The sequence below is a fragment of the Vicia villosa genome, unplaced genomic scaffold (genome assembly GCF_029867415.1).
Source record: "Vicia villosa cultivar HV-30 ecotype Madison, WI unplaced genomic scaffold, Vvil1.0 ctg.000305F_1_1, whole genome shotgun sequence".
NCBI lineage: Eukaryota > Viridiplantae > Streptophyta > Magnoliopsida > Fabales > Fabaceae > Vicia > Vicia villosa.
Genome location: NW_026705133.1, coordinates 329,734 through 355,355, shown reverse-complemented (window position 1 = coordinate 355,355; position 25,622 = coordinate 329,734). Strand labels below are relative to the sequence as shown.

The 25,622-nt window shown below is 33.2% G+C and overlaps 1 protein-coding gene across 1 annotated transcript; it reads left to right on the top strand.

Annotated features, from left to right (window-relative positions):
* Positions 1-2,065: 2,065 nt before the first annotated feature.
* LOC131626550 (DNA-directed RNA polymerase III subunit 1) lies at positions 2,066-22,330 on the top strand. The gene is made up of 27 exons (XM_058897371.1): positions 2,066-2,347; positions 2,432-2,561; positions 3,291-3,440; positions 3,926-4,091; positions 4,646-4,824; positions 4,964-5,067; positions 7,971-8,061; positions 10,636-10,851; positions 10,973-11,121; positions 11,225-11,366; positions 11,443-11,583; positions 11,866-12,054; positions 12,648-12,864; positions 14,062-14,155; positions 14,497-14,731; positions 14,871-15,062; positions 15,975-16,073; positions 16,341-16,544; positions 16,677-16,970; positions 17,674-17,821; positions 18,169-18,320; positions 20,440-20,592; positions 20,667-20,783; positions 20,899-20,978; positions 21,358-21,562; positions 21,673-21,875; positions 22,040-22,330. Exons 1-27 carry the CDS (start codon positions 2,274-2,276, stop codon positions 22,092-22,094), a joined length of 4,179 nt encoding a protein of 1,392 aa, XP_058753354.1. The 5' UTR covers positions 2,066-2,273; the 3' UTR covers positions 22,095-22,330.
* The last annotated feature ends 3,292 nt before the right edge of the window (positions 22,331-25,622 follow it).

Genomic DNA, 25,622 nt, shown 5'->3' with positions numbered 1-25,622 from the left:
TGGTGGCATTGATCGCTGGTTTCCGAGTCACATCCTCAGCTCCCCCGTGAGATAATGGATACAGCCGTTGCGGTTCAGCATCCTGGATAGTGTCAGGATGGATACCTGGAGTGGTTCCTCAGAGTGTCACACTTTAGGGTCAGCCCCCCATCTGCCGCAACATCTGATGTTCCAGGGCCTTCAAGTACTAGGGTTTCTTCACCACCACCACCTCCACCTCCCGCTGGTGACTAGGACAGTCGCCTGTAGTACATCCCAATTCACTTGGATAGCCTCATGGGTCTGGTGAACCCTGATGGTGAGGTCCACCGTATTTTAGCTAGATTGGCGGATGTTGCCCGTGGAGGACCTATGTAGATTTATTTTGTTATCATTGTATTATTTGTATATTTGTAGATTTTGTATGAACATCTTATTTATTGCATAATCTTTTTGGCTAGTACATGTTTAGAGTAGATAAAGAAAATAACATCAATAACAAACAAAGTTAATAAACATCAAATGACAAACAACAAGCATAAAATTGACAATCAAGACCCTCCAAAAGTGTCCGCAAAATATCAACCGTTTAAAAACAAAAAATTGAAATATACTGGAAATTTAGTTTATTTGAAATTTCCGAAATACCTGAAATTTCAATATTCCGGTATACCAGAAATTTCAAATAAACTAAACCGATAAGCTGTACCGAAAATTTAAAATCATCTGAATTTCCGGTATTTAGTACCAGAAACCTTGTGGTGTATATCGGAAATTTGGTTCGGAAATTTTTTGTTTTTCACATTTTTTTATCAGGGATAAAATTGGATTAAAAAAAATTGGGAGGATGGCAGGTACATTTTAAGGAGTGGCAAATTAATTTCTCCTTAATTGCATATATATATATATATATATATATATATATATATATATATATATATATATATATATATATATATATATATATATATATATATATATATATATATATATATATATATATATATATATATATATATATATATATATATATATATATATATATATATATATATATATATATATATATATATATTTTTTTTTTTTTTCTTCTTACTTTGCGATGAGTTTTGGAGAATTCTACCTTGCACCCTCCATTTCAATTCTCGCACCCCCACACTTTTTAATTATAATGAACTTACCCTTGTCATTATTTATCCTATTTAAAAGTTACTATTTGGAAAACAAATTCAATTTAAAGAAACACTAAAATTCAAAATTACTAATACATAAGCAAAAATTGTGGTATATCGGATTTTTAGCCCACCCCTTAAAAATACGATAATTCAATTTAGCATGCTCTCCTTAAACTTGTATGAGATGGATGATTCTTCTACAAATTTTGCTTAGTTCTTCATCATTGACTTTGTATGTTTTACTTACATCGTTTATTTGAACTTTTGAAATTTTTAATCAAGTTATGGTGACTTTGATTAATTCATTGATTATATGTTTTAATTGACAAGTATTTTTCTTTTGAACAAGAGTATTATCATGGGCGAAATCTATTGGGAGATAGCACGATATGATTGTTAATACTATTTGTTTTGATACAACAAATTGGCAAAGAGGAAGGAAAGACAAAATAACATAAAAAATTTAATTGAAATACACTGACAGTGTAAAGAAGTTGTACACTATTAGTGAATTATGGTCGTTAAATTTTTATGGAAATTTGACTTTTTTTTTAAATTCATTCACATATAAAATATTATCTGTGAATGATTTTGATGTACTTAAAATATTTTCCAATTATTCTCTAACATAAAATAATAGACCATGAAATCATTTGATTAAATATATGTGTAATTTTTTCTACATACAAATTAAATCTGAAAGTAAAATGAACCTTTAAAATTGATAAAAATAAATTAACTACAGGATTTGTGTAGGCATTTTATTTTATAAAATGCATAGAAAAAAATAAAAAGAGAGCATTACGGGTATCGAACCCTAGACCTGTTATCTAGAACGCTTGATAAGTAACCAATTGGGCTTGTTACGATATTGTCGGTTATTCTGTATGTATTTATCCTATACTTTAGTAATCACATATACAAATGCATAAACCCTGAAAATCCCCTAGCGGCAATCAGAGTAACTGCTTCACAGCGCCGTCTCTTATCACTGCGGTTCTCCACAATTCTCACACTCTCTCCCTGCCGTAAGCACCGTCGCATAACTCGCATTCCGTTCATTCGCACGTCAAATAAACCTTAAACCCTAACTTCATCGGAAAAACTCAATCGGAAGTGATGAATAGGCCGAAAAGCGAGGGCATATCCTTCACGAAGGAGCCTTACATAGAGGATACAGGACCGCGCAAAATGTGAGCGAATTGTTTATTCATGTCAATTTCTTCATCGTTCGAATAAAGCGTTGTTAATTTCGTTTTTGTGTTTGTTTATTGCAGAGCGGGAATTTCGTTTTCCACGCTATCTGAAACAGAAATCATGAAAATTGGTGAAGTTCAAGTGTGGAATAGTAGTTACTATGATCAGTTTAAAAAGCCTATTCCTGGTGGCTTGTTGGATTCCCGCATGGTACCACCATCTATTTGCCTTGTTGAGTTTTATAAAGTTGTCTAATCTTAGGGTTTATCATATAATTGATCATATAAGTGCTTATGTATAAGCTATTTGTACAACAAAAGATTAAATACAGTTGAACTGTTTTCATAATCTATTCTGAAAAGCTTATGAAAATAACTGAAAAGAGCTTATGAACATGTCATAAGCTCTTTCATTTTTTGGATATCATAAAATGCACGGAGCGGAATGAAGATTCCATTCCATTGTTTGGAAATTCTTCATTCCGCTCAAATTCGAGGGAAGAAATATGGTGGTAAGTGATGGAATGGAAAAGAATTCGCACCATTCCATTCTGCTCTGCTCTATCCGATTTTAAATGATCCAAACAAATGGAATACCACTCCGTTTCATCCCATACCACTCCGCTCCATCCGATTTTATCAATCCGGACAAAGCCGCAAACACTTAAGTAGTAGATAAGCTCAAATAAGCCAATGTTTGGCGTACTTTAGATTTTTGGACTCTTAACTAAAAAGTGATTAAAAACATATTCATTATCCATTTATAATTTGTATTGACTTTTGTGTTTTTCTTCTTCCATTTATTGAAGAAGTTAGGTTGATGAAATTCATTATTTTGTCTTTTCATTCGCTTGATCATATATTTTTCTTTCATAATGCTTGTCTTTTTCTGTAAAGAATAGAATGCTAAATTGTAAAGCACTGTTTTCATGAAATTCAGGGCGCTGCTAATAAGAGTCTTTCCTGTGCAACATGCCACGGGCAATTTGCTGACTGTCAAGGGCACTACGGATACTTACCACTTGCCCGACCTGTTTTCAATGTTGGATTCTTAAGTACAATTGTGAAAATACTGAAGTGCATTTGTAAGGTATTAATATTGTCAGATGTTCCTTATCCACTCCTACCCTCTCTTTATTTTCATCAACATAATGATTTTCTTGTTTTATTTCTATTAACTTTACTTATAAGTACTTACATAACATGCATATATGGGTGACATTATTTCTGTTTGTTTAGTCTTAGGAATTAGTCTTATGAAGAGCTGTTAAGTTTTCTTCTATAAGAACTCTAACTTAGAGCAGAATTAGACCTTTGGTTAGGTGGTCACTCACTTGGTGATAAGTGAAAATTCTCCTTGTTTGAGGTTTGAGATCTGAGTCTCCGTTTGCACCAGTAAAAGAGCTCAAATTTATATGGATGTTGATATTGCTGTGTGGATTCCAATTTGAGCCTTGTTTTGTTCACACTTTTGTATTCACAATTTTGTATATATGCTTCTCAAATTTCAGTATGTATTGTTATAATTGTGTTTCTTGTACCTTGCTTAAACTATATGTTTGGTATTTTTTCCAGCGTTGTGCTCGTGTCCTCCTTGATGAAGATTCTCATAAAAAAAGTTTGGTGAAAATGAGAAACCCCAAATTGGATGGGCTGCAGAAGATGCAATTGCTTGAATCTATAATGAAAAAATATAAAAGTGTTAAAGCCATAGCGTGCCCAAGATGTGGATATATCAATGGTACGTTTTATGCTTTATTCTAATGACTTCAATATTGTAATTTGTTTACAAAGGTGGTATTTTAGCAACTTAATTTCCATATTCCGTAGAAACATACTTGCTTCCACTTTTTTATAGCCGATTCCATCTTAAACGAATCAACACATAAGCAAGTAGCTAACAGAGGCCCAACATGTAGTAAGCTTCCATGGTAGGGAATGCATTGGTTAAAGCCGAACACTTTTTTTCTAAGGGTTCCATGATATTAGGCTACCTCTTTTCTCCCCCTATCAATAGAAACTTACTATTATGTTATAAGAGCCGAATATTTGAACCAAGGTATGTTTCTTTGGTCATTTTAATTGTGCTTTTTTAGTTGAATGATTTGTAATAATACAAATATGTGTTTTTCAAATGTTTTATAAAATCATTTATTAAAAAACTTATATAAATGAGCCCTAATTCATTGCCAATATTGTAGTGAGGATAGAATATGATTTTATGGCTTAATTAATATTGAGATATTCATCTCTTTGTATTTGTATGGTGATTTTGGTGATGAATATTTGATACAGGTTCAGTAAAGCACAATAAGTCTACCCTGAGCATTATTCATGACTGCGACAATGAAGTTGTTGCAGAGCTCCAATCAGCTCTTTCTGATGTAAACAATTATAAGGCATGCAATGACTTGACTTCTCGAGTTCTTGACCCTCTCAGGGTCCATTACTTGTTTAAAATGATGCATGTTGAGGTAAACATTTATACTAAAGTTGATTGTTTTTGGGTTGCTTTTCCTTCTCTTTTCACTTTGAAGAAGGATTGTTGTTTTTTAAGACTGCAGAGGTTTATTTTTCCCTCAAGCTGAACAAATTTGTTACTCTTTGTTGTAGGACTGCGACCTACTTTATATTGAAAAACCAGAGAAGCTCATAATAACAAACATTGCTGTGCCACCGATAGTTATTCGACCTTCAGTCATAATGGATGGACGAAGGTAAATGCCAGTTTGGATGTATTTATGTCTTTCCTTCCCTTTATTGTGATTTGATTACTACTGGGCCTTTTACACACATATAATAGAAGTAAAGATGGGGAGTGGGCTCGGCCACAGGGAATTATACGAAGAAAATATGAATGCTGCTATGAGTGAAGATATAATTGTAGAAGAGTGTAACAAAATATAAACATGCACAACAAGATATTTGAGAGGACTATTGTATAATGAAATGAGAGGAAATCATGTGAACAGAGACCTTAGGGTGGGCAATAAAGAAGACAAATAACTGAATTTGGAGAGAATTGGGTGCCAACCATCTTGTATGTGAATAATCCATTTTTGTCTCAATATCGTCTTTGTCATTTGATCCAATAGCCCTCCGTTCCATAGGAGCATATTTGATATAAGTATTAATAACTATCAGATAGGGTATCAGAGTGGAAAAGTCCATTTGATAATGAACTACTAGTTCTATGCCATCTTCGGCAATGAATCAACAATTTAAAATGCTTAGTTCAGGTAGGGTAGAACAGGTTTATGAGCTCTAATAATCATATCTCATTGTTTTATTTGCTGAATTTGGCGTAGGAGCTACCGATCTTTGGGTGGCTATAATGGTATTGCCTTGAGCAATATCGTCAAGATTGAGAACTTGCCTAAGAACAGAGGGGGTAACAAGATTGTAACACATAATAAGATTGTGACAAGGATAGTAAGACTATACTAAAATAACTACCAAGGAATAGGGTGGGGCAGCAAGAATATAACAATTAGAATCGTAACTACGAACAAGATCTTAAGATCTCACCAAAGCTATATATATATATATATATATATATATATATATATATATATATATATATATATATATATATATATATATATATATATATATATATATATATATATATATATATATAGCTTTGGTGAGATCTTAAGATCTTGTTCGTAGTTACGATTCTAATTGTTATATATATGGTGCATACTTTCACAAGTCTTAATTAATAAAAAATCACTTACAAATCATGAAGCTTTCTAAGTTTGCAGCCTAGATCAAATCACACGCAGCTTTAGATTCTAGAGAGGTTTTTATGCCATTTGCCGCATCAACATTTTTTCTCAATTTTTTAAATTGATTTTTATTTAGCATAAATATTTTTAATTAATTTCCATTTTTACTTTTATTAAATTTCTAATTTTATTTTTACATAGTTTTTTTCTTTAAATTTTATAATAGTTTTAATATTTTATTTTGTTTATTATGCAGATGAGTCATTCACAAATTAACAGTTACTTTTACAGAACTACTTTTTTAACTACTTACGTTCCATCCACCAGAGATTTTATTTATTTTTAAATTTTATGTTGAGTTAATATTTTATTTTATTTTAAATAATTTGTTTAATAGAATAGTTTTTTAATTTTAAAAATAATTAAATTAATTTTTATTTTTAGAAACAAGTGTCATCTCAACAATAACTTTCTATATTAAAAAATTGATTATCTTATCTAGCATAAATACTTCAACAATTATACATATCTAAATTGATTTAATCTACTTAATATTTCATTTACCTTTTTGTATTGAGTTCTTATTTTATTTAACATAGTTTGTTTCAATGAAATTATATATATATATATATATATATATATATATATATATATATATATATATATATATATATATATATATATATATATGTTTACAATCACTTATTGACTTTCACATTAAGAGTTTAGTATTTTACAAAACTTATTTATTTTATCAAGCACATATATTTCAATAAATGATACAAGTCAAATTTGTTTCTATTCAGGAAATATTTCATTTGGTTTTTATTTATTTATAATTCTATTTTAACATATTATTTTGATAAATTTTTTTATAAATAATTTAATTTAATTTTTATGCATTCATTAACTCCCACATTAACATTTTTTTTACATATCTTATTTTTTTTTTTTATCTTTCATAAATATCTAAACATACAATACATGTCTATTTTTGATTCTAACCGAAAGATATTTAGGAGATTCCTGGAAGATGTTGGGTGGAAATCCTGGCCTGATTTAGGAGATTAAAAGTTCTAACGTTTGAGTAGTTAATGTGATTTTCGTTAATAGAATACATTGAGGCCATTGAAAATGTGAAGTTGAGATGGGAAGGGAAATGTTGCAATAGTCATTGTTAAGAGTTCCACATTAGACAATAGAGAGATGACCTGAATATGTGTTTATTAGTGGGAGTAATACTCACCTTAGAAGTCGGATTTGTAAGGTTGAGTTAGGTCTACATCACAATTCTAAGATGGTCTCAGAGCCTATCCTAGATTTGTTGTTGGGGTTTCCGCATCTTCCATGCTTCAGGTTTATTGAGTCCGAGTGTGAGGGAGTGTGTTGAAAATTCTGCCTTCATTGCAGCCTCCAACATATATATTGGATTTGAAGGGGTGGATTATTTAGTCCTACATTACTTAGAGATTTGACATGTGTAGTGTTTATAAAGCTTGGGCAACCCTCACCTTACAAGTCAGTTTTGTAGAGTTGAGTTAGGCCTAAATTGTTTTTAAGATGTGTGAGGGGGTGTGTTAAGAGTCCTACATCGGACAATATGACAATATGTGGCCTGAACATATGTTTATAAGTGGGGGTAATCTCACCATACAAACCGGTTTTGTAGGGTTGAGTTGTCAAACTCTAATTCTTAGAGTCACAATAGAAGAGACGAGATAATGAGGGTGCATTGGTGTCAAGGAGGAATTGCACTAGGAGAAAATAATTTGATGGCTTGGACTTTGAGGATTCCAAATCTGACCTCCTGTTCTATTTTCTCCGCTTCATTCTGTTTTTCTTTAATGAAGTATAAATGATGCTTATGATTTTACTCATGATTTGTGCAGCAATGAAAATGACATAACAGGGAAGCTAAACGAAATACTCCAGGTAAATGCTTGTTTGAGCCAAGAATCGGAAGAATCATCCAAATTTCAGGTATAGCAGGACACTTTAAATGATCAAAACTTGGAAAGGTTCAATGCAGTTAAATATTTAATTATGTTTGTTAATATTATGAGTTGTTCCCTTTTTGCATATAAAAAGACATCTTTGTCTATATATTATAAACTCGTTGCAACCTTTTTCATTGGTATTTTAATTTTACAAGTCAGGTTAGAATCAGTGAGTATGGTCTTACAGTAGAACATGTGTCTCTACTCTCAGCTTGTTTCTGTTACATCTCATCTCTAAACTGACAACTGTCTATATTGGCAGAATCAGTTGGTGATATTTAAGAGGTACTGTCTAATCATGTATACAACATAATCATAACCATAATAGATTTAAATTTCATAATGTAGTTTACTGATTCCTGTTTGGAATATTCTCGTTCTTACAAGGATTGTACTCTAACTTAACAACACTTCCCCTGGCTTCCCTTTGGTTATTGAAATCTAACACATGCATATAGTTTAGCCTTTTGGAATTTATACTTATCTTGGCTGTAGCATATAGGAAGGTTGTGGGACTAGTTTTTGTTTGGCATGGGCATCTACCTTGACCAAAAGGCGCCGCATTGGTGAAATTTGGAATCATGCACCCAAATTTGGTCAACTCACAACACTCAAATTACTGATTGAGCCACATGTGGTGCTTGATTCCTTGATGTTTCCATTTTATCATTTTTCCGAATATAACTCTGCCTATGTGCATTACATAACCAATCCCAAGGCTGGATTAGAAGAGGATTGTCATGTTAAACAATCGATAACAACATAAAATTTTTCCGAATCTTCATGGCATAGATCATGGAGGTGATATTGTGAGGAAAACACTTAATGTCTCAAGTACTGTGTCAAGTGAGCAATACCTATGGCATAAATGCCAGTTAGTTTTAAACAATAAGCAAGGGTACGCATATTGTGGCAAACTAGTATGGTAAGGAACTCATACATGAGTTTAATATTTACTTTTTAACTTGAAATAAGTGGTAATAATAGGTACTAAATACTATGATTAGGAAGATGAATTTTATGTGCCTTCAATAAACTAAGTAGGTAGTAGAAAGTGTTAAGGATATAGGTACTTCATGATTCAAGCTGTTCTAAACATGCAGTGATACAACAACAACAACCAAGCCTTATCCCAATAAGTGGGGTCGGCTACATGGATCAACTTTCGCCATAATGTTCTATCCAGGATCATGTTTCTATCCAAATTGTTAATCTCGAGCTCTTAATAACTTCTCTTATAGTCTTTCTAGGTCTTCCTCTTCCTCTAGTTGTTTGACTTCTCTCCATTTGATCTACTCTCCTTACCACAAAATCTGCACGTCTTTTCTATACATGCCCAAACCACCCAAGTCTATTATCCACCATTTTCTCTACCATAGGTGCTACCCCAATAGTCTCTCTAATATTTTTATTTCTAATCATATCCTATCTAATCTTATCACACATCCAACACAACATCCTCATCTCTGCTACACTTACTTTATTAGCTATGATTCTCTTTGGAATCTATGATAGTGAATCTGAATTTTTATTGAATTAATTGTGATTACATTGAATTGGATCTATTTGTAGATCCTTTTGATGACTTGCTGTAGAAGCTAATCCCTAGGATTGATTGGCACGTGTCACTTAGTTTGTCATAGCTGTTACAAGTTACAACCGCTTCTAACTGTGAGATAGTTTGTTGCAGTTAGTTACAGGGCTAGGCTATTATACAATGCACCTACAGTAAGCCCTCACGAGCTTACTTGCTTGCTAGATAACTATAAACTAATTATTTAATAGTAGACTTCTTTGCAGATAATCATAGAAGAAACATCATTATGGATGTCAAGAGGTTAGGGATACGTTTCTTGTGTAAAAGTTTGTAGTCGAAAGGGGAACATTTAATGTTGTCAGTAAATATATGCACTACAAGCAAGGGCAGAAGAATACCATGTGGTAATGTTATGGGGCAATTTTGAAGGTCTAGTTCAATGAACACCCTAAGTGAAAATGTTTTCTTAGAAGGGAATCTCAAAGGTCACCTGGGAAGTGCTTTCATTTAATTTATAGCTAACACTTGCTTTAGGAAGTTGGAGGAACATGTTATTCACACAAGTGGAATGGATGAGTGAAAGAGGGAGTCTACTGGACGGGGTTCCACTAGCTGCTTTCAAATCAATTTTTGTGAAAAATTGGTATTGTTTGCAAAGTTGATTTGACAGCAATGCCTATGACCATATCTATAATGCAAACCCTCTTCTATTCAACACCACAATTGGGGCTGCTATTGATAACTTTGACCGGACATATTGTTGATGTTTGATTCATGTTCCCGACCTCATATAGTGGGAAAAGGCTTTGATTGATACTGTTGCTAAAACACATATTACTGAACTATAGAATTTATTCCGATTATATACTGTTAAAACACTGGTTTTGCAGTTTTCTTGGAGTTGTGTATTTATCTGTTCTCTTTTCAGTTTTCTTGGAGTTGTATATTTATCTGCTCTCTTTTCAGTTTTTCTAAGTTGTAATTTATTTTATTTCTTTTCTGTTGGCGGTTTTGGTTTAGGAAAATTGGCTTATGCTTCAGTTCCAAGTTGCTCAATACATAAATAGTGATGTTAAAGGTGGGCCAAACTTTGATCAAAAGAGAAAGCCTTTAACTGGTTTTATTCAACGCATTAAAGGGAAGCAGGGACGTTTCCGTAGTAATTTGTCTGGAAAACGTGCTGAATATACTGGTAGGACAGTTATTTCACCCGATCCTAATCTAAAGATTACCGAGGTTAGACATTTAATGTTGCCAAATGTAATTTCTTTCCTTGTGTGAAAAACTAGCCTATAAGTAACAAAATATTAATATTTATCAAGGATCTAGTTTATGCCTCCTAACTTATTCTCTTTAGGTTGCAATACCCATCCATATGGCTCGCATTTTGACTTATCCCGAACGTGTTACACATCACAACATAGAGAAGTTGAGACAATGTATGAGAAATGGTCCTGATAAGTATCCAGGTGCAAGGCTTCTTAAAAAATCCGGTGGTACCTCATGGTTTGTGTTGTTCCATTTTCCCCTATACAAACTTATGTCAAGCGAAATTTATCCTTTTTGCCAATTATCTTTTATTTAGAGGCAATTGTTTTTTTTTTTGCAGGAATTTAAAACTTTCTTCTAGGAAGCGCCTTGCCGATGAGCTGAAATTTGGTGATATTGTTGATCGCCATTTAGAAGATGGAGACATTGTTCTTTTCAACAGGCAGCCAAGCTTGCATCGGATGTCTATGATGTCTCATAGGGTAATTTATCAAAATATAAATCTTGAATACCTGTTAATTAGGATAGCATTACGTTAAGCTCTTTTTGCACATGCAGGCAAGGATTATGCCATGGCGAACTTTGAGATTTAATGAATCAGTATGTAATCCATATAATGCCGATTTTGATGGTGATGAGATGAACCTACATGTTCCACAGACTGAGGAGGCTCGAACAGAGGCTCTTTTATTGATGACGGTAAAATCTATGGATCCCGTATTATATGGATTGCAAGTTTTCCTATTTTTAATGCTTATAGGTCCTATCTCTTAACAAACTAAGCAAATCCCAAGAAATACTTTCGTTAGAAGAATTTTGTTGAATATTGTTTAACTACCGTTATTTACATCTTCATATATTCTGTGATTTGTTCAACGAAGATTTTGATGCTCAGTAATTGTAGATATTTGACGAAGTCTTAATCAGTTCATGACTTTGTAAGTTTCAAGTAGACGTAATTGATATTTTGCTTATTTTCAGGTGCAAAACAATTTGTGTACCCCAAAAAATGGGGAAATTCTGGTTGCCTCTACACAAGACTTCTTAACCTCTTCCTTTCTGATAACTAGGAAAGATACTTTTTATGATCGTTCAACATTTTCACTTATTTGTTCATACATGGGGGACGGCATGGATCTTATTGATTTGCCAACTCCTGCAATTATTAAGGTGAGAATTTTATATTATAAATATGATATTATTTTTAAATTTTGTCTGTACACATGCAACGACCAATAACAGTTGTTGAATAATATGTGTGGAGTCTACCAATAAGCATCCTAATATTTAGGGAACTCTCCCTTAAAAGCTAGCTATCAAGGAGGAAGAACCAAGCCACTTAAAATACCACTTAAAATACTCCACCGAGCATTCCATACTATTCGATGTGGGATTTGGGCAGCCCATAATACCCATGTCCCTATCATTCACCTGCCTAAGTATTTGTAAGGAGGGTAGAACAAGTGGAGGATAGTTAAATACTAATAGGACCCAAGATGAGTAGTCGGATTCAAAGAGACTACTAGTGACTAAGTTACTAGTGAGGTGTTTTTAGTAATCGGAGGATGTCTAAGTAATAAGAATATTTTAGTAGTTATCTTATTAGTAATTTATAATAAAGATTTTATACTTTGCTATTTTATACAGAGTATATTTGTCAGGATCTTCATCATGCAGATTACTTTTTTATATTTGTCAAGATTTTATACTTTGCTATTTTATATTTGTCAGGATCTTTACGCATGCAAATTACTTTTTTGCAGCCTGTTGAACTCTGGAGTGGTAAGCAGTTATTTAGCATTTTATTGCGCCCTCATGCAAATGTGAGGGTGTATGTGAACCTCACCGTAAAGGAGAAAACACACAGCTCAAAGCTTGATGACAGGAAAAGAGAATTGAAAACAATGTGCCCAAATGATGGATTTGTTTACTTTCGCAATAGTGAGTTAATCTCCGGGCAACTTGGAAAGGTGACTTTAGGTTGGTCATTCTAAATTTACTTTTAACCTTTTGCTCATTTTATTTCATATTTGTATTCTCAAGAAGACTGAATGAATATCAATAAACTCAAATATACATTATATGATTAACTTATATTACTAGTATATATTTGTCAAGAAACAATCTACTAAACATGCTTAAGCTTTACTTAAATTATGTGAATTTGGATAAGCAGTTGAGTGGATTAGTGAAAGTTTCAACAGTTAGGTAAAATAATAATTGGAGCATTTTTTTTATCGTTATTTAACCATTTAGTGGCCATGTGGCTACTTGTCTTGGTTTCTAGAGGACTTATTTAACATTGTTTCAAGTTGCTAGTGCAAGTGGGATTAATGATCCTATAGTCTTCTCACAATATCAGGCATCATGGTTATGCCTTTATATGTTGAGTTGTTAAATTTTTCGAGGATGATTTAAGGTCATGTTTTCTTATCTATCTTATTTTATATGCATATATGAATATGTTTAATTATACTTATATATTTTTCCAGATAGGATCTTACTATCCATGTTTTAGTCCTTGTTTTCAGTGTAGTAAAGCTGAAGCTGCTTCAAGTGTTTTCGCAAATATTTCCACATGCTCTAAAAATTATGTTATTCTGTGTAGTATTGCCCGCTATACATGTTCCCTTTTAAAAATGATTTTGAAGATTGGACGATTCAGTGGTCAAACATTTTCTTTGTTCAAATGCCTTTAATTTAATGCACCACATACTATTAACTTAAAGCTTTTAAATAATTACTAATTTGAGTGCTCTGATTTCTTTGATACATGCTTTGTCCGACTTGCCTAAGCTTTTATATGTGACTTGGTTAGAATATATTGTCGATCACCTTTTAAAGGATTCTTTTAAGCTTAAAGCAGCTTCTACTCCTAAAAAGTCGAGCCAACCGTATCCATTTAAACACACGTTCAGGCCAAATTTCACCCAATCTATTTCTCTTAACAATAAATTTCCCTGAGTTTTGTGATTTGTCAACTAACCATTAATTTACTTTCAATATTTTTTAAAAAATGAGTCTGAATCAGTGATCTAGCTAAATTTTTATACTTTAGCAAGCTTAGTTTGTTATAATAAGTTGTTGTAGTTTTAATTGTCCAAATTCTTTTCACCCTTGATGGATTCATTCTTTTGCATTTTCATTGGTTTCCTGCTTTCTTTTGCATGGGTACAGGAAATGGCAACAAGGATGGGCTTTTTTCTGTGTTACTAAGAGACTATAAATCTGATGCTGCTGCTTCTTGCATGAATCGTCTTGCTAAATTAAGGTAATTATGTTTGAGTTAATTAGAAAGTGATTGTTTAAATACAAAAATATGGTAGAACTTAACACAAAAACCCTAGATGGGGAAGCTCAACTAAGAAGCAAGCTTGACTTAGCTGTTGAGGGTTTGATTTTGCTGGAAGGTACTTGTGAGCAAAGGTAGAATCAGTTGCCAAGAGAGGGGGAGTCTAGAAATCTTATGAGACCAAAAACAATGTTATTTAAGTATAATATCTGTTCATAAATAGCTGCCAGTCTTCGCCTTTTGAAGTTGCAGTTGGAATCCATTAGATGGATTGATTTACAAGTTCCATAAAGTATATGATCATTTTTGCCATGATGCAGTGCTCGGTGGATAGGTAACCATGGATTCTCCATAGGCATCGATGACGTCCAACCTAAAGTGATACTGATCCACCGGAAGAATGAAACAATTGACAAGGGTTATGATGACTGTGATCGTTTCATAGAAGATTTCGATAAAGGAAAGCTAAAACTCGCAGCTGGTTGTGATGCTGCTCAAACATTAGAGTCTAGTATATTTCGTACATTAAATAATTTACGTGAGGCCACAGGAAAGGTATCCATTATTTTTCATTAAGTATGATGTGTTTTATATTGACATGTCTCTTTTATTTGTTTGAGGACCCTCTGAGCCCTGTGGGCAGAAAAACAACTTTATTTTGATTCTCCTTGTCTACAATTTCTTATTTTTCCAGGTTTGCATGCAAACATTACACTGGAGAAATAGTCCATTGATCATGTCACAGTGTGGCTCCAAAGGATCTCCTATCAATATCTGTCAAATGGTTGCCTGTGTTGGTCAACAGTCAGTTGGAGGTTGTCGTGCTGCTAATGGGTTCCTAGATCGGAGTCTTCCACATTTCCCTAAAAAAGCCAAAACCCCTGCTGTATGTTTAGTTCTTGTGATTTGCAACTCTATTATTTAGTGTTTATGTAAAACCCAATCCCTACTCATTCTTTATTGCTTATTTTCCTCATCAACGTCTACACCTTTTCCATATTGCATTTTATGTATATAATATCATCAGTAACTTGACAAATGATAGGTGGCTAAGGGGAAGAAAATATTTTTTAGACATCATATTTATCTAGAAAGACTGCTTAGTTCTCTTATAATTTTTTAAATTTCTTTTGTTGAAAGTTGTGATAAGTCATGTGAAAAATGATTCAACCAAATGTCACCAATGTTGCCAAATAACAAGAATGATAAGATCTTACATAAATACAAAATAAGGATACATGAAATAATACACAACGAGATAGAAAAAACAGAGTTTGGGAATTCCCTCATCATCGAAACAACTACAGAAGGAAAGGGCAGCATACTAAGAGTTAGAGCTTCGGCTTAGCACTAATAGAGATTAGGGTGTCAATGGAGAGTACTAGAGTTTGCAGTCACACTAGAGAGAGGATGAAGGTGAGGCATGAGCTTATAGCGAGCAGTGGTTTGACAAAGAGAGGGTTTGGGATTTCACAGCGAGAAGGGGTGAGAGGATTTTGATTTGTGATTAAGCCAAATGATAGGAAAACCTATTATCAAGATAGTGGTCTTATTTGTACTCTATATGTCTTGTCCCAAGACAACCTTGCAGAATTTCTAACTGAGTGGCTGAACAACAATAACTTTGAAAGAATTTGTTTCCAAGCTGGGAATGCTAGGTATTTGTTCACCAGCTTGAAGAGGTGCCAACATAGTTGGTATTTATTCACCAGTTGTTTTTGGCTGTTTCCTTCGTTATGCATTACAGTTTGTTGCTGTTTCCTACACTTTTTAAACTGTTATATTCTTTTTGATGCAGGCTAAAGGTTTTGTTCGTAATTCCTTTTACTCTGGATTGTCAGCTACTGAGTTTTTCTTCCATACAATGGGAGGGAGAGAAGGGCTCGTTGATACAGCGGTAGGGTTCATATTTTGAATATAATACTAATTGATATTATTTGCTAATTCTAATCCTAATAAGATTTATTTGGATTTGATTCTTTGATTCTAACAAAAATGATTAAGTTAAATATTATAGATTCAACGGCCACTGATTGTGGTAGTAAAACAGGGGGCATTCACTTTGGGTTGTTGGGCATTTTAGTTAATTTTTTTGTATCATTTACTGGGATGAAAAAACATTCGAGTCCATTTTATAGTTTCTTTGCTGCTTGTGGTTTTGCAGGTCAAAACTGCAGACACTGGATATATGTCTCGTAGATTAATGAAAGCTCTAGAGGACTTATTTTTACATTATGATTACACTGTAAGAGATACCAATGGTAGTATTGTTCAGTTTTGTTATGGAGATGATGGTATGGATCCAGCAGGCATGGAAGGAAAAAATGGAAAACCATTAAATTTAGATCGGTTATTTCTCAGAAGCAAGGTTTAAAAGCTTCCTTTGTTGTTTTATTGAGTTTCTTTATGATTTTCTTGGCTTTTGCAATTTCCTGAAAAAACTGGTTCTTGTCAAATTCTTCTATGTCTCTCTGAATTCTACTTTGTCTATGAATTGTAGGCCATATGTCCTCCTGAGGGAGACGATGTAATCTTATCTTCTTCAGATGTGTGTAAAGTACTTCAAGAGAAACTTTCTGAAGTTGGCATGTCTAATTTAGTGGAGAAGGATGCTTCAGAAAATGATATAATGTCAGAGGTGGGCTTCTCTGCGGATTTCATTAAATCTCTACAATCCTTTGTCGAAAAAAATACAAAATTAACAGAAACTATCACCGAGGGAGATTCTACAAATCTAAAGAGCCTGAGTAACTTTATCCCAAAAATATCTGGGATCAGTCGCAGACAACTAGAGGTATATATGGTCTTGAAATAATATTTCTCGGTTATTTTTTGTTGCTTTCATTTTGGTCATTTTAATCTTGCTGTTTCATGAGCAAGTCTTAGCAATCTAATTTGTATATGCTAAATATTTTTGTTATTTTCCTTTTACTGTGTTCTCTATGTCGTGGAAGTGTATATTAAGAAAGAAGTGAAATGAATATCTAAACAATTTAAAGAGTTCTAATTTGTTTTTGTTTCAATAATGGACAGCTAGCAAGAACTTGGCAATTCTGATTTAAGTAAAATATTTCTACCGAAACTAATATGATAATGTAGCCAAGGTTAGTATAACCAATAATAGTTAAAAAAAGTTGACTTTACTTTTTTTTATAGAAAAATACAATAAAACATAGTGAACAAAGGGTTAGGTAGTTAAGAAATTAGTCAGTTGAACTTACTTTTTTTTGCTTCTCAATGGAAAAACATGTTTTTTGTTAATTGGACTGTTAACATTCTCTTATTTGCAAATGGTTTGGAGAAACTAAAGGGGTAGGACTTATTGTTTTGTGTTGTAAGCTGTTAGTGTCATTGACAATTCTTGTGCACTGATGTAGTTGTTGGTCACAACAAATACAATTGAATTTAAGGTTTTGCCTCCATATTTTCCTAATGTTTCACGTGTTTGTTTTTATTGGTCTGATTATAATTCCCTCAAATATGCTTTTTATTTTCAGGTTTTTCTAGATATTTGTCTATCACGTTATCGTTTCAAAAAAATTGAGGCTGGAACTCCAATTGGTGCAATTGGGGCTCATAGTATTGGAGAACCTGGGACTCAGATGACTTTGAAAACTTTTCACTTTGCTGGGGTTGCAAGCATGAGTATCCTTTATTTGACTTTGTTGTCCACTATGTTAATCATTAATGTTCTGTCAAAGGCTTTGCGGAAAACCCAGGGATTGGCCTGATGATGAAAGTGTGGAACCTAAGAGTGTGCTCTTCTCTACGTCTCAGGCTCAAATCCCCCAGATGCCAACAATTCTTGTGTTGGGTCAATCTATAGAGTTTTTCTGACTATAATTGGGTACCCTGCTAACAATGGGATTGGTCCCCCGAAATTAGTCGGTCTTTAGGCCAGAGACCGAGTTTTGAAAACTTTTTTTGCTGGAATTTCGGCATTCTGTTGGATGCTGATTGGTTTTGAATGTTGTTCCTTAATTTGTCATTAGATGTTACTCTTGGAGTTCCTCGCATCATAGAAATAATAAATGGAGCACCAAATATTAAGACACCGATCATCACTGCAATACTTGAGAGGGATGATAATGCAAATATTGCAAGGGTGGTGAAAGGCCGCATTGAAAAAACAAATTTAGGCCAGGTATGCAGTTGTGGCAAAAAAGTATCATTAAGCTACACCCATGTTATTTGTCAGTTTATGTTTATTTCTATGCTTATCCATTCTACCCAATTATTCAATTCATTTGTTCAGAACTCATGAGTTTTTTTTTTCAAAAGTTAATGTGTATATTGTTCTTATTTTGGTAGTGTTATGTAATATTTTTGTATATGTAGTTATGAGCCATATATTTTGTTATTAGTATTTAGTAGCGATTACTGTATTCAGAGCTTCATTTAGGCCGATTTGGTAAAGTATAGTCAAGAGCGTTACACAATTATAAGGGAACTTTCTTATTGCATAGCTCTGGTCTCAGAGTATGCTTATGCATTTGAAGTTTGGGAGCATGCAGGATAATTTTCCATTTAAATGAATGTTGAAAGTCAATATTCTCAACCAACATGAGTATGAGAACCATCAACAACGATAATATGATGAATATTGGAAGGGGATGTATGAGAAGAAAAAACTTAGAGTGGAATATCATGCGAACAATGGCACCTAAGTCAAGAATACATGCTTTTTAATGGAAAGAATCAGAAACAAGACTTTTTACCACTCATTCCCCAATAACAATATTTAGAAGGCTTGCTAAGAGAGGTAAGAAGAACTTAAACAACCTAATAATTCTAATAGAATTGAGCTAAAATTTGTCAATGAAAAACTGAGTTGAGCGGTGCCAAAAAAGGAAGCTATAATTAAGGCTTCAAGTGAGCCACAGAAAAGAGGAAGTGTTTGAGTGTGATTTGTTGTGCGAACGTCTTGAAGATGTTATTCGAGTTGATGCTGAGCGCAGTTTGTGTTGAATCCCCTTCAGACATGGTTGAAGATTGTTCAAGCTCTGATACCATATTAGAAAGAGAGAGATAGACTGAAGGTTACTTAGTCTATTGACCTTGCTAGCAGGTTACTAAGTCAAATCTGAATGAAACATGTCAATTAGTTTGTTACAGAAATTACAACTGTTACAGCAATTACAACTGTTATAACTGTCTTAGACAGTTAGTTACAGGGATTTGCTAACATGAAGGAAGGCCTATAGCAAGCTCTCATGAGCTTGAGCTAGAATAACTAAACTACTCCTTTAATAAGATGTCTCCTTTAATAAGATGTCCAATTCTGCATTTGATGGGGTTTATTGAGTCTCACATTGAATGTGATATGGTCTTACATGTTGATTTTGTGTGATTGAGTTAGCTAAACCCAAATTCCAATATGATAAACAAAGTCTGTCATAGATCCGTTGGACTACCAAGATCACCCCACAAATGAGTAAAACGACAAGGGCCAACCCTCTCCCTCCCAAAATAGTTAAGAGATGTCCACCACTTATAATCACTGCTCAAAGCATATTATTATCCAATGTGGTACTTTCAACACACTGCTCCCCCCACACCTGTGTCTGGAGCATGACCTTGGTGGCTTGATAATGGGTAACCCAACATATCTAGGATATATTTTGATATATCTTAAAATTTAGGTTGGGTCTAACTCATAATTGTCATCATAAGGTAATGGTTATGCACTACTTTCTCTTTCATTGATATCTAGTAAATGAAAGATCTGTTTTAACTTTTAAGTTCTAAGCATGGTCATGAATTGTATAAAAGTGGCTAACGTTCAAATGCTTGTTAGGGAGATGAAACAAGTGAAGTTATGCCTCTAAAAATGGACTTTTCTCAATCTATAGTTTCTCCCGAAACAAATGCTAGAGAAAACTGTTTGGTACTTAGTGTATTTTTCCAACTTCATTCTTTATAATTAAGTTTATATTTCTTTTATTGGATTCTTTTATCTGATAAATTTTCTTATCAGTTTGTTAACTTAATTGTATCTTTCAGTTATCAACCATTACTTTTTCATCAAAATATTAGTTATCAATCATTCATAAGCATGTATATTATTGTTAAACTACTATTTCTATTATTTCGTTAATCATGTTGAGGTGGCAACATAGCAGGGGTGTCTAATGATGCTTTGACATGCCAACTTTGGCTATAAAACAACTCTTTTGTTAAGCTCAGTGCTGGACCACCCATCTTCTAGTCTATTCTTGAAATATCTAATCTCAAACATTACCACTTTGTTCCAATCCATACAGGTTGCAAAGAGTATTCAAGTTGTTTACACTTCAAGATCAGCGGCAATTTTAGTCTCGCTGGACATGAAAATAATCGAAGATGCACATCTGAATATAGATGCTAATACTGTAAAACAATCAATTTTGCAATCTGGACTGAAGTTGAAGTCAGAGGTGAAAAGTAAATATTGTAATAATGATTTTCTTTTCCATTTTTGCCTCTAATATTCAAAGCTTTTGTTATGCAGAATATTAAGGTTTTGGATATGAAAAAGCTTCAAGTGGATCCCCGTGTTGCTAACCGAAGTGAAATCCTTTTTCAACTTAACAATCTCAAAAATTTGCTTCCTTCAGTTGTAGTGAAGGTATATATTTGTGTATGCATGTATATGCTTTACTTTCTTGATATTTGTGTATATGGCTTTGTATTTTATATTCAGATGGGAAAACACCTCTTTTTTTTTTTTTTTGTCTTTGCAGGGAGTTAAAACTGTTGAACGAGCTGTCCTAGAAATAAAAAAAGATGAAAAAGCTGAGACTTACAATTTACTGGTGGAAGGGTTAGTTCATCCTCTGTATTTTGTTATATACTTTTAATTTTCATGGTGGCATGCGTTTCCTCCTATACCCTGTATATACCTTATTATTGGAATATATTATTTCATTATTGGAATATATTATTTCATTAGTTTCTCTTGATTAAGGGAATTAGCGTGCACGTAAGGAATGCAGAAGTGTGCTTAATAGGCAGAATGATATTGACTGGGAATATTTTATTGTTGCTTCATCATTGTTTCTGTTTAAGCTTTCATTAAATGTGTATGAAAAACTTCATTTTCATACATATTTATCACAGTATACCTTTGTATTGCTGCTTGATAATTGGCAACATCATTAAACATCATTTTCTAATCTGTGTATTCATTTTTTTTCTATCAGCAAGGGCCTTAAAGAGGTTATGGGAATTGAAGGGGTTAATGGACATAGAACTGTCAGTAATCATATCATTGAAATGATGAACATTCTGGGAATTGAAGCTGCCAGATATTGCATCATTGAACAGATACAGTATACAATGAAAAGTCATGGAATGAGTATAGACGTACGTCATATTATGCTTCTAGCAGATATGATGACTGTCAGGGTGAGTTATTTGGAAATTATTACTTAGCAAAAAAGTTTAAACAAAACGTCCCATATGTGTTTGTGATAAATATGTAGGTTTCTACTAATTTATGTGATTTATCAAACTAGGGTCAAGTCCTCGGAATGACAAGACATGGAATTCAGAAGATGGGCAGAAGTGCACTGATGCTCGCATCATTTGAGAGTTCAACGGACTATCTTTTCGACGCAGCCTTACGTGGGAAGGGTGATCCAATTGATGGAGTGAGTGATTGCATAATCATGGGTAAACCAATTAATATAGGCACCGGAATGATTGAGGTCCAACAAAGGTTAGAATATAATATAATCTATGTTTATGTAAGTTGTTATAAAATTGCATTTTTATGGTAGGCCCATTTGTTTAACATGCATCGTACACCAATAGGCATTTATCTCTTTTCTTTGCTTATTATTTTGTCATTACATCATACTCAAGCTAACCCCTCTTTCATAGGTTGGAACCTCCTGTGTTGCCTCGGGGAGCTGTTCCTATTCTATCTGGAGTTTGAAGTTGAATGGTATTAGCAGCATGAAAGTGGATCATCCAGGAAGGATTGCATTTGCTTATGGTTTGAGGTTGTTAAATTTACTTTTAGATCTGACTTTATTAGTAACATTTGCAATGGTATTACATTTTAACCGAACATTATATTTAGGCATAATTTGGTTTTTTTGTTACAAAAGAACTTGATCATTCTTTTTCACCTTACGTCTATTTTACTTAATATTAAATCACAAGCATGCATTTCTCATGTTAACACTTTAACTTAATTTATCTCACGTCATTCATATTTCTCTGTGTCGTCTCTCAAAACTCATCATTCACTTCTTAAAAGGTTAGATCTTATATTTATTCTTGATTGGAGATCAGAGTTTAAGCCTTGAAAATATATTAACTTAATGTTAATTACGAACATGGATACAATTTTGGTTATTGTTATTTATTGAGAACTTATATAAGGTGTCATTTGTAGGAAATTGCTTTTCTCACCCTAATAAAAAGCCAAAATTACCACTAGAATTAAAAAATGTATTTTCAGACGCACTCCATTGACACACAACTCATTTGTTTTTGTGCCACGTCCTAATTTTATGATTAAATTTAATTTGGAAATGTATCTCTGTATGTCTTATGGAAGTGTATTTCGAGAATGTAATGAATTGAAAACAAATGCAGAGATGAAATAGAAATAAATTAACATTGATAATTGTTATACATAAAAAATAAAATATTACATAGATAATCGTTAACATAAATCAAATAATATATTTCACCAGTAAATAGGATGTTTTAGCATGTTTAGAATATCTTTGGCCGATCTCGCAATCTTTGCTACATCTTGATAGAATCTTTTGTTTTGTAACGATGAAATGTACTAGTACTAAACACAACCCTTAAATATTCATTCGACTTGAGCTCAAATTTGCGGAACTGAATGTTTTCTCTATTGTCAACTTAGGATGAACGGAACTTGAGTTTCACAACTTTTTGATTGTCTGAGTATTCTAGGAAATTCTCTAGTAACATTTGGGGTGAATGTGCATTCTCGGATTCACCTGATATTATTAACATAACTTGTTTTAGAAACAAGACCTGTTATAAAAAACAAAAATTGAGAAGTTTTTTTGGAAACTAAAACATATATTGTAATCTATGAAAATGTATGTTTGACATCATTAATATTAATCCAAAACTACATACAAAACATGTCTAATCACATAAATACATCACTGAATAAGAACTAAAATGAATTAAAACATGTGTCACCTTGGTGGTTTCGCCTTTGACTTATGTTTATTTGATTATCTCTCAATCTCGCTCAACTCGGTGAATTCTTGCAACCTTTCTAAAAAATGAGCTGACCAAGTCTTAGCTTTCCTTGTTGAATGAGTTGGCGACTCTGGTGATGAAAATGGTATGAGGCATCCCGACTTCAAATAAACTTGAACAAAGTGTTGCGATTTTGAAAGTCATCTAGTTTAACAGAATCTTTAGATCAAACTCCTAAAGCAACGTAATCCATTGTATGAGTCTTGGTTTAGAATCCTTTTTGTTTGAGAGATACTTAATTGTTTTAGGGTCTGTGTACACTATACTTTAGATCCTCTCAAATAAGAACGATATTTATCTATGGCAAACACCAGAGCCAAGAGCTTTTTTTTTTTTTAAAGTTGCGTAATTAATTTGGGCTTCATCCTGGGTCATGCTTGCATAATAAATATGAAATTCTATTATACCAATACAAGATGTAAAACATAATGTTGGAACAATGTGTATGGAAATAAGTGTACGTAATAAGAATGCTAAAAGTAGATAGGAAATAACACAAGAGTTGTTAACACAGTTGGGCGCAACATCACCTACATGTAGAGGGTATCAATCAATTGAAGGGAATTTTTTCTTAATAGTCAGAAGTATAAATTTGTCTGATTTGAACCCTCCTAGTTCAATGCTTCTTTTCCAAATCTAAATGTGAATTTTGATTCAACCCCCTGAATCTGAGACACCTCTCACATTCATTCGAGCACTCTCCCAAGTGTTTATTATGTTACTAAAATGAAAGATAAAACTCTAAGACAACTCAAAACTCTGTCCGACTAACTTAGAACTAATGCTAGGGATTAAAGTATCCAAACTAAAAATACAAGGACTCAACTAAAACAGAATTCTCTTACATAGTAGATATTCTTTCTTCAGGTATGAGTCTTCACAAAGGTAAAACCTCTCTTTAAATATCAACACAATCTAACTAGAAAGCCCATCAGGGTTTTGTCACGAATTCGTATGAAACCTCAAAAGCGCATAAAATTAAATCTTCATAATGTTGATCGAGATCCTTGATTGATACACATCTTGAACAAAACAAATTACCAAGATAATCTTTCTAAAATAGATTTAGGATAAATCTTTTTCAAATTCAAAAACGTGTTTATACAATTATATCTTTGATTGTATATAAAAGGAAACAAAATTAAAAAAAAGTACAAGATACCCTTCAATCGACAGTACGCGCTAAGGAAACAACCCGAGACAAGATGTCTCACAAAATGTGGAACATTTTACTTAACATGTTGCTTTTCACGTATTTTCATAAAGCCTATTGAAATACAAGAGACTAAGAGACATTTGAATAAACCGTGTGTTTTGTAAAGCACAACGGAGACTTTATTATATATAGAGAGATTACAACTAAGTATATGATATAGTCGATGTGGGACTATTCTATATACAAATATTCTTAACACTATATATTTACAAATATCAACACTCCCCCTCAAGCTTGAGAATATAAGTCAAATGCACCAAGCTTGCCACATATATAATTAGTTCTGGGACTTCGCAGGGATTTTATAAACACATCTGTTAATTGATCATTGGAGTTGACAAAGCTTGTGACAATGTCACCTGATTCAATCTTCTCTCTGACAAAGTGACAGTCTATCTCAATGTGTTTGGTCCTCTCATGGAAGACTGGATTTGAAGCAATGTGCAATGCAACTTGATTATCACAAACAAGTGTCATTGGTCTTGCTTCTTCAATTTGAAGTTCTTTGAGCAACTGTTTTAACCAAATGAGTTCACATGTAGCCATTGCCATGGCCCTATACTCTGCCTCGGCGCTTGATCTTGCAACTACATTTTGTTTCTTACTTTTCCAGGATATAAAGTTTCCTCCAACAAGTACACAATACCCAAAGGTGGATCGTCTATCAATGGGTGACCCTGCCCAATCAGCATCGGAGTATCCAACTATTTGAGTATGTGCTTTATCTTTATACACAAGGCCTTTTCTTGGAGCACATTTGATGTATCTTAGAATCCGGACAACAACATCCATGTGTTCTTGGCAAGGAGAATTTAAGAATTGGCTTACCACACTAACTGCAAAAGAAATGTCAGGACGAGTGACTGTGAGATAATTCAACTTTCCAACCAATCTCCTATATCTTCCTGAGTCAGATAGGGGCTCCCCTTGATTGGGTAGGAGTTTGACACTTGGATCCATAGGAGTATCAGCTGGTTTAGCGTTCAACAA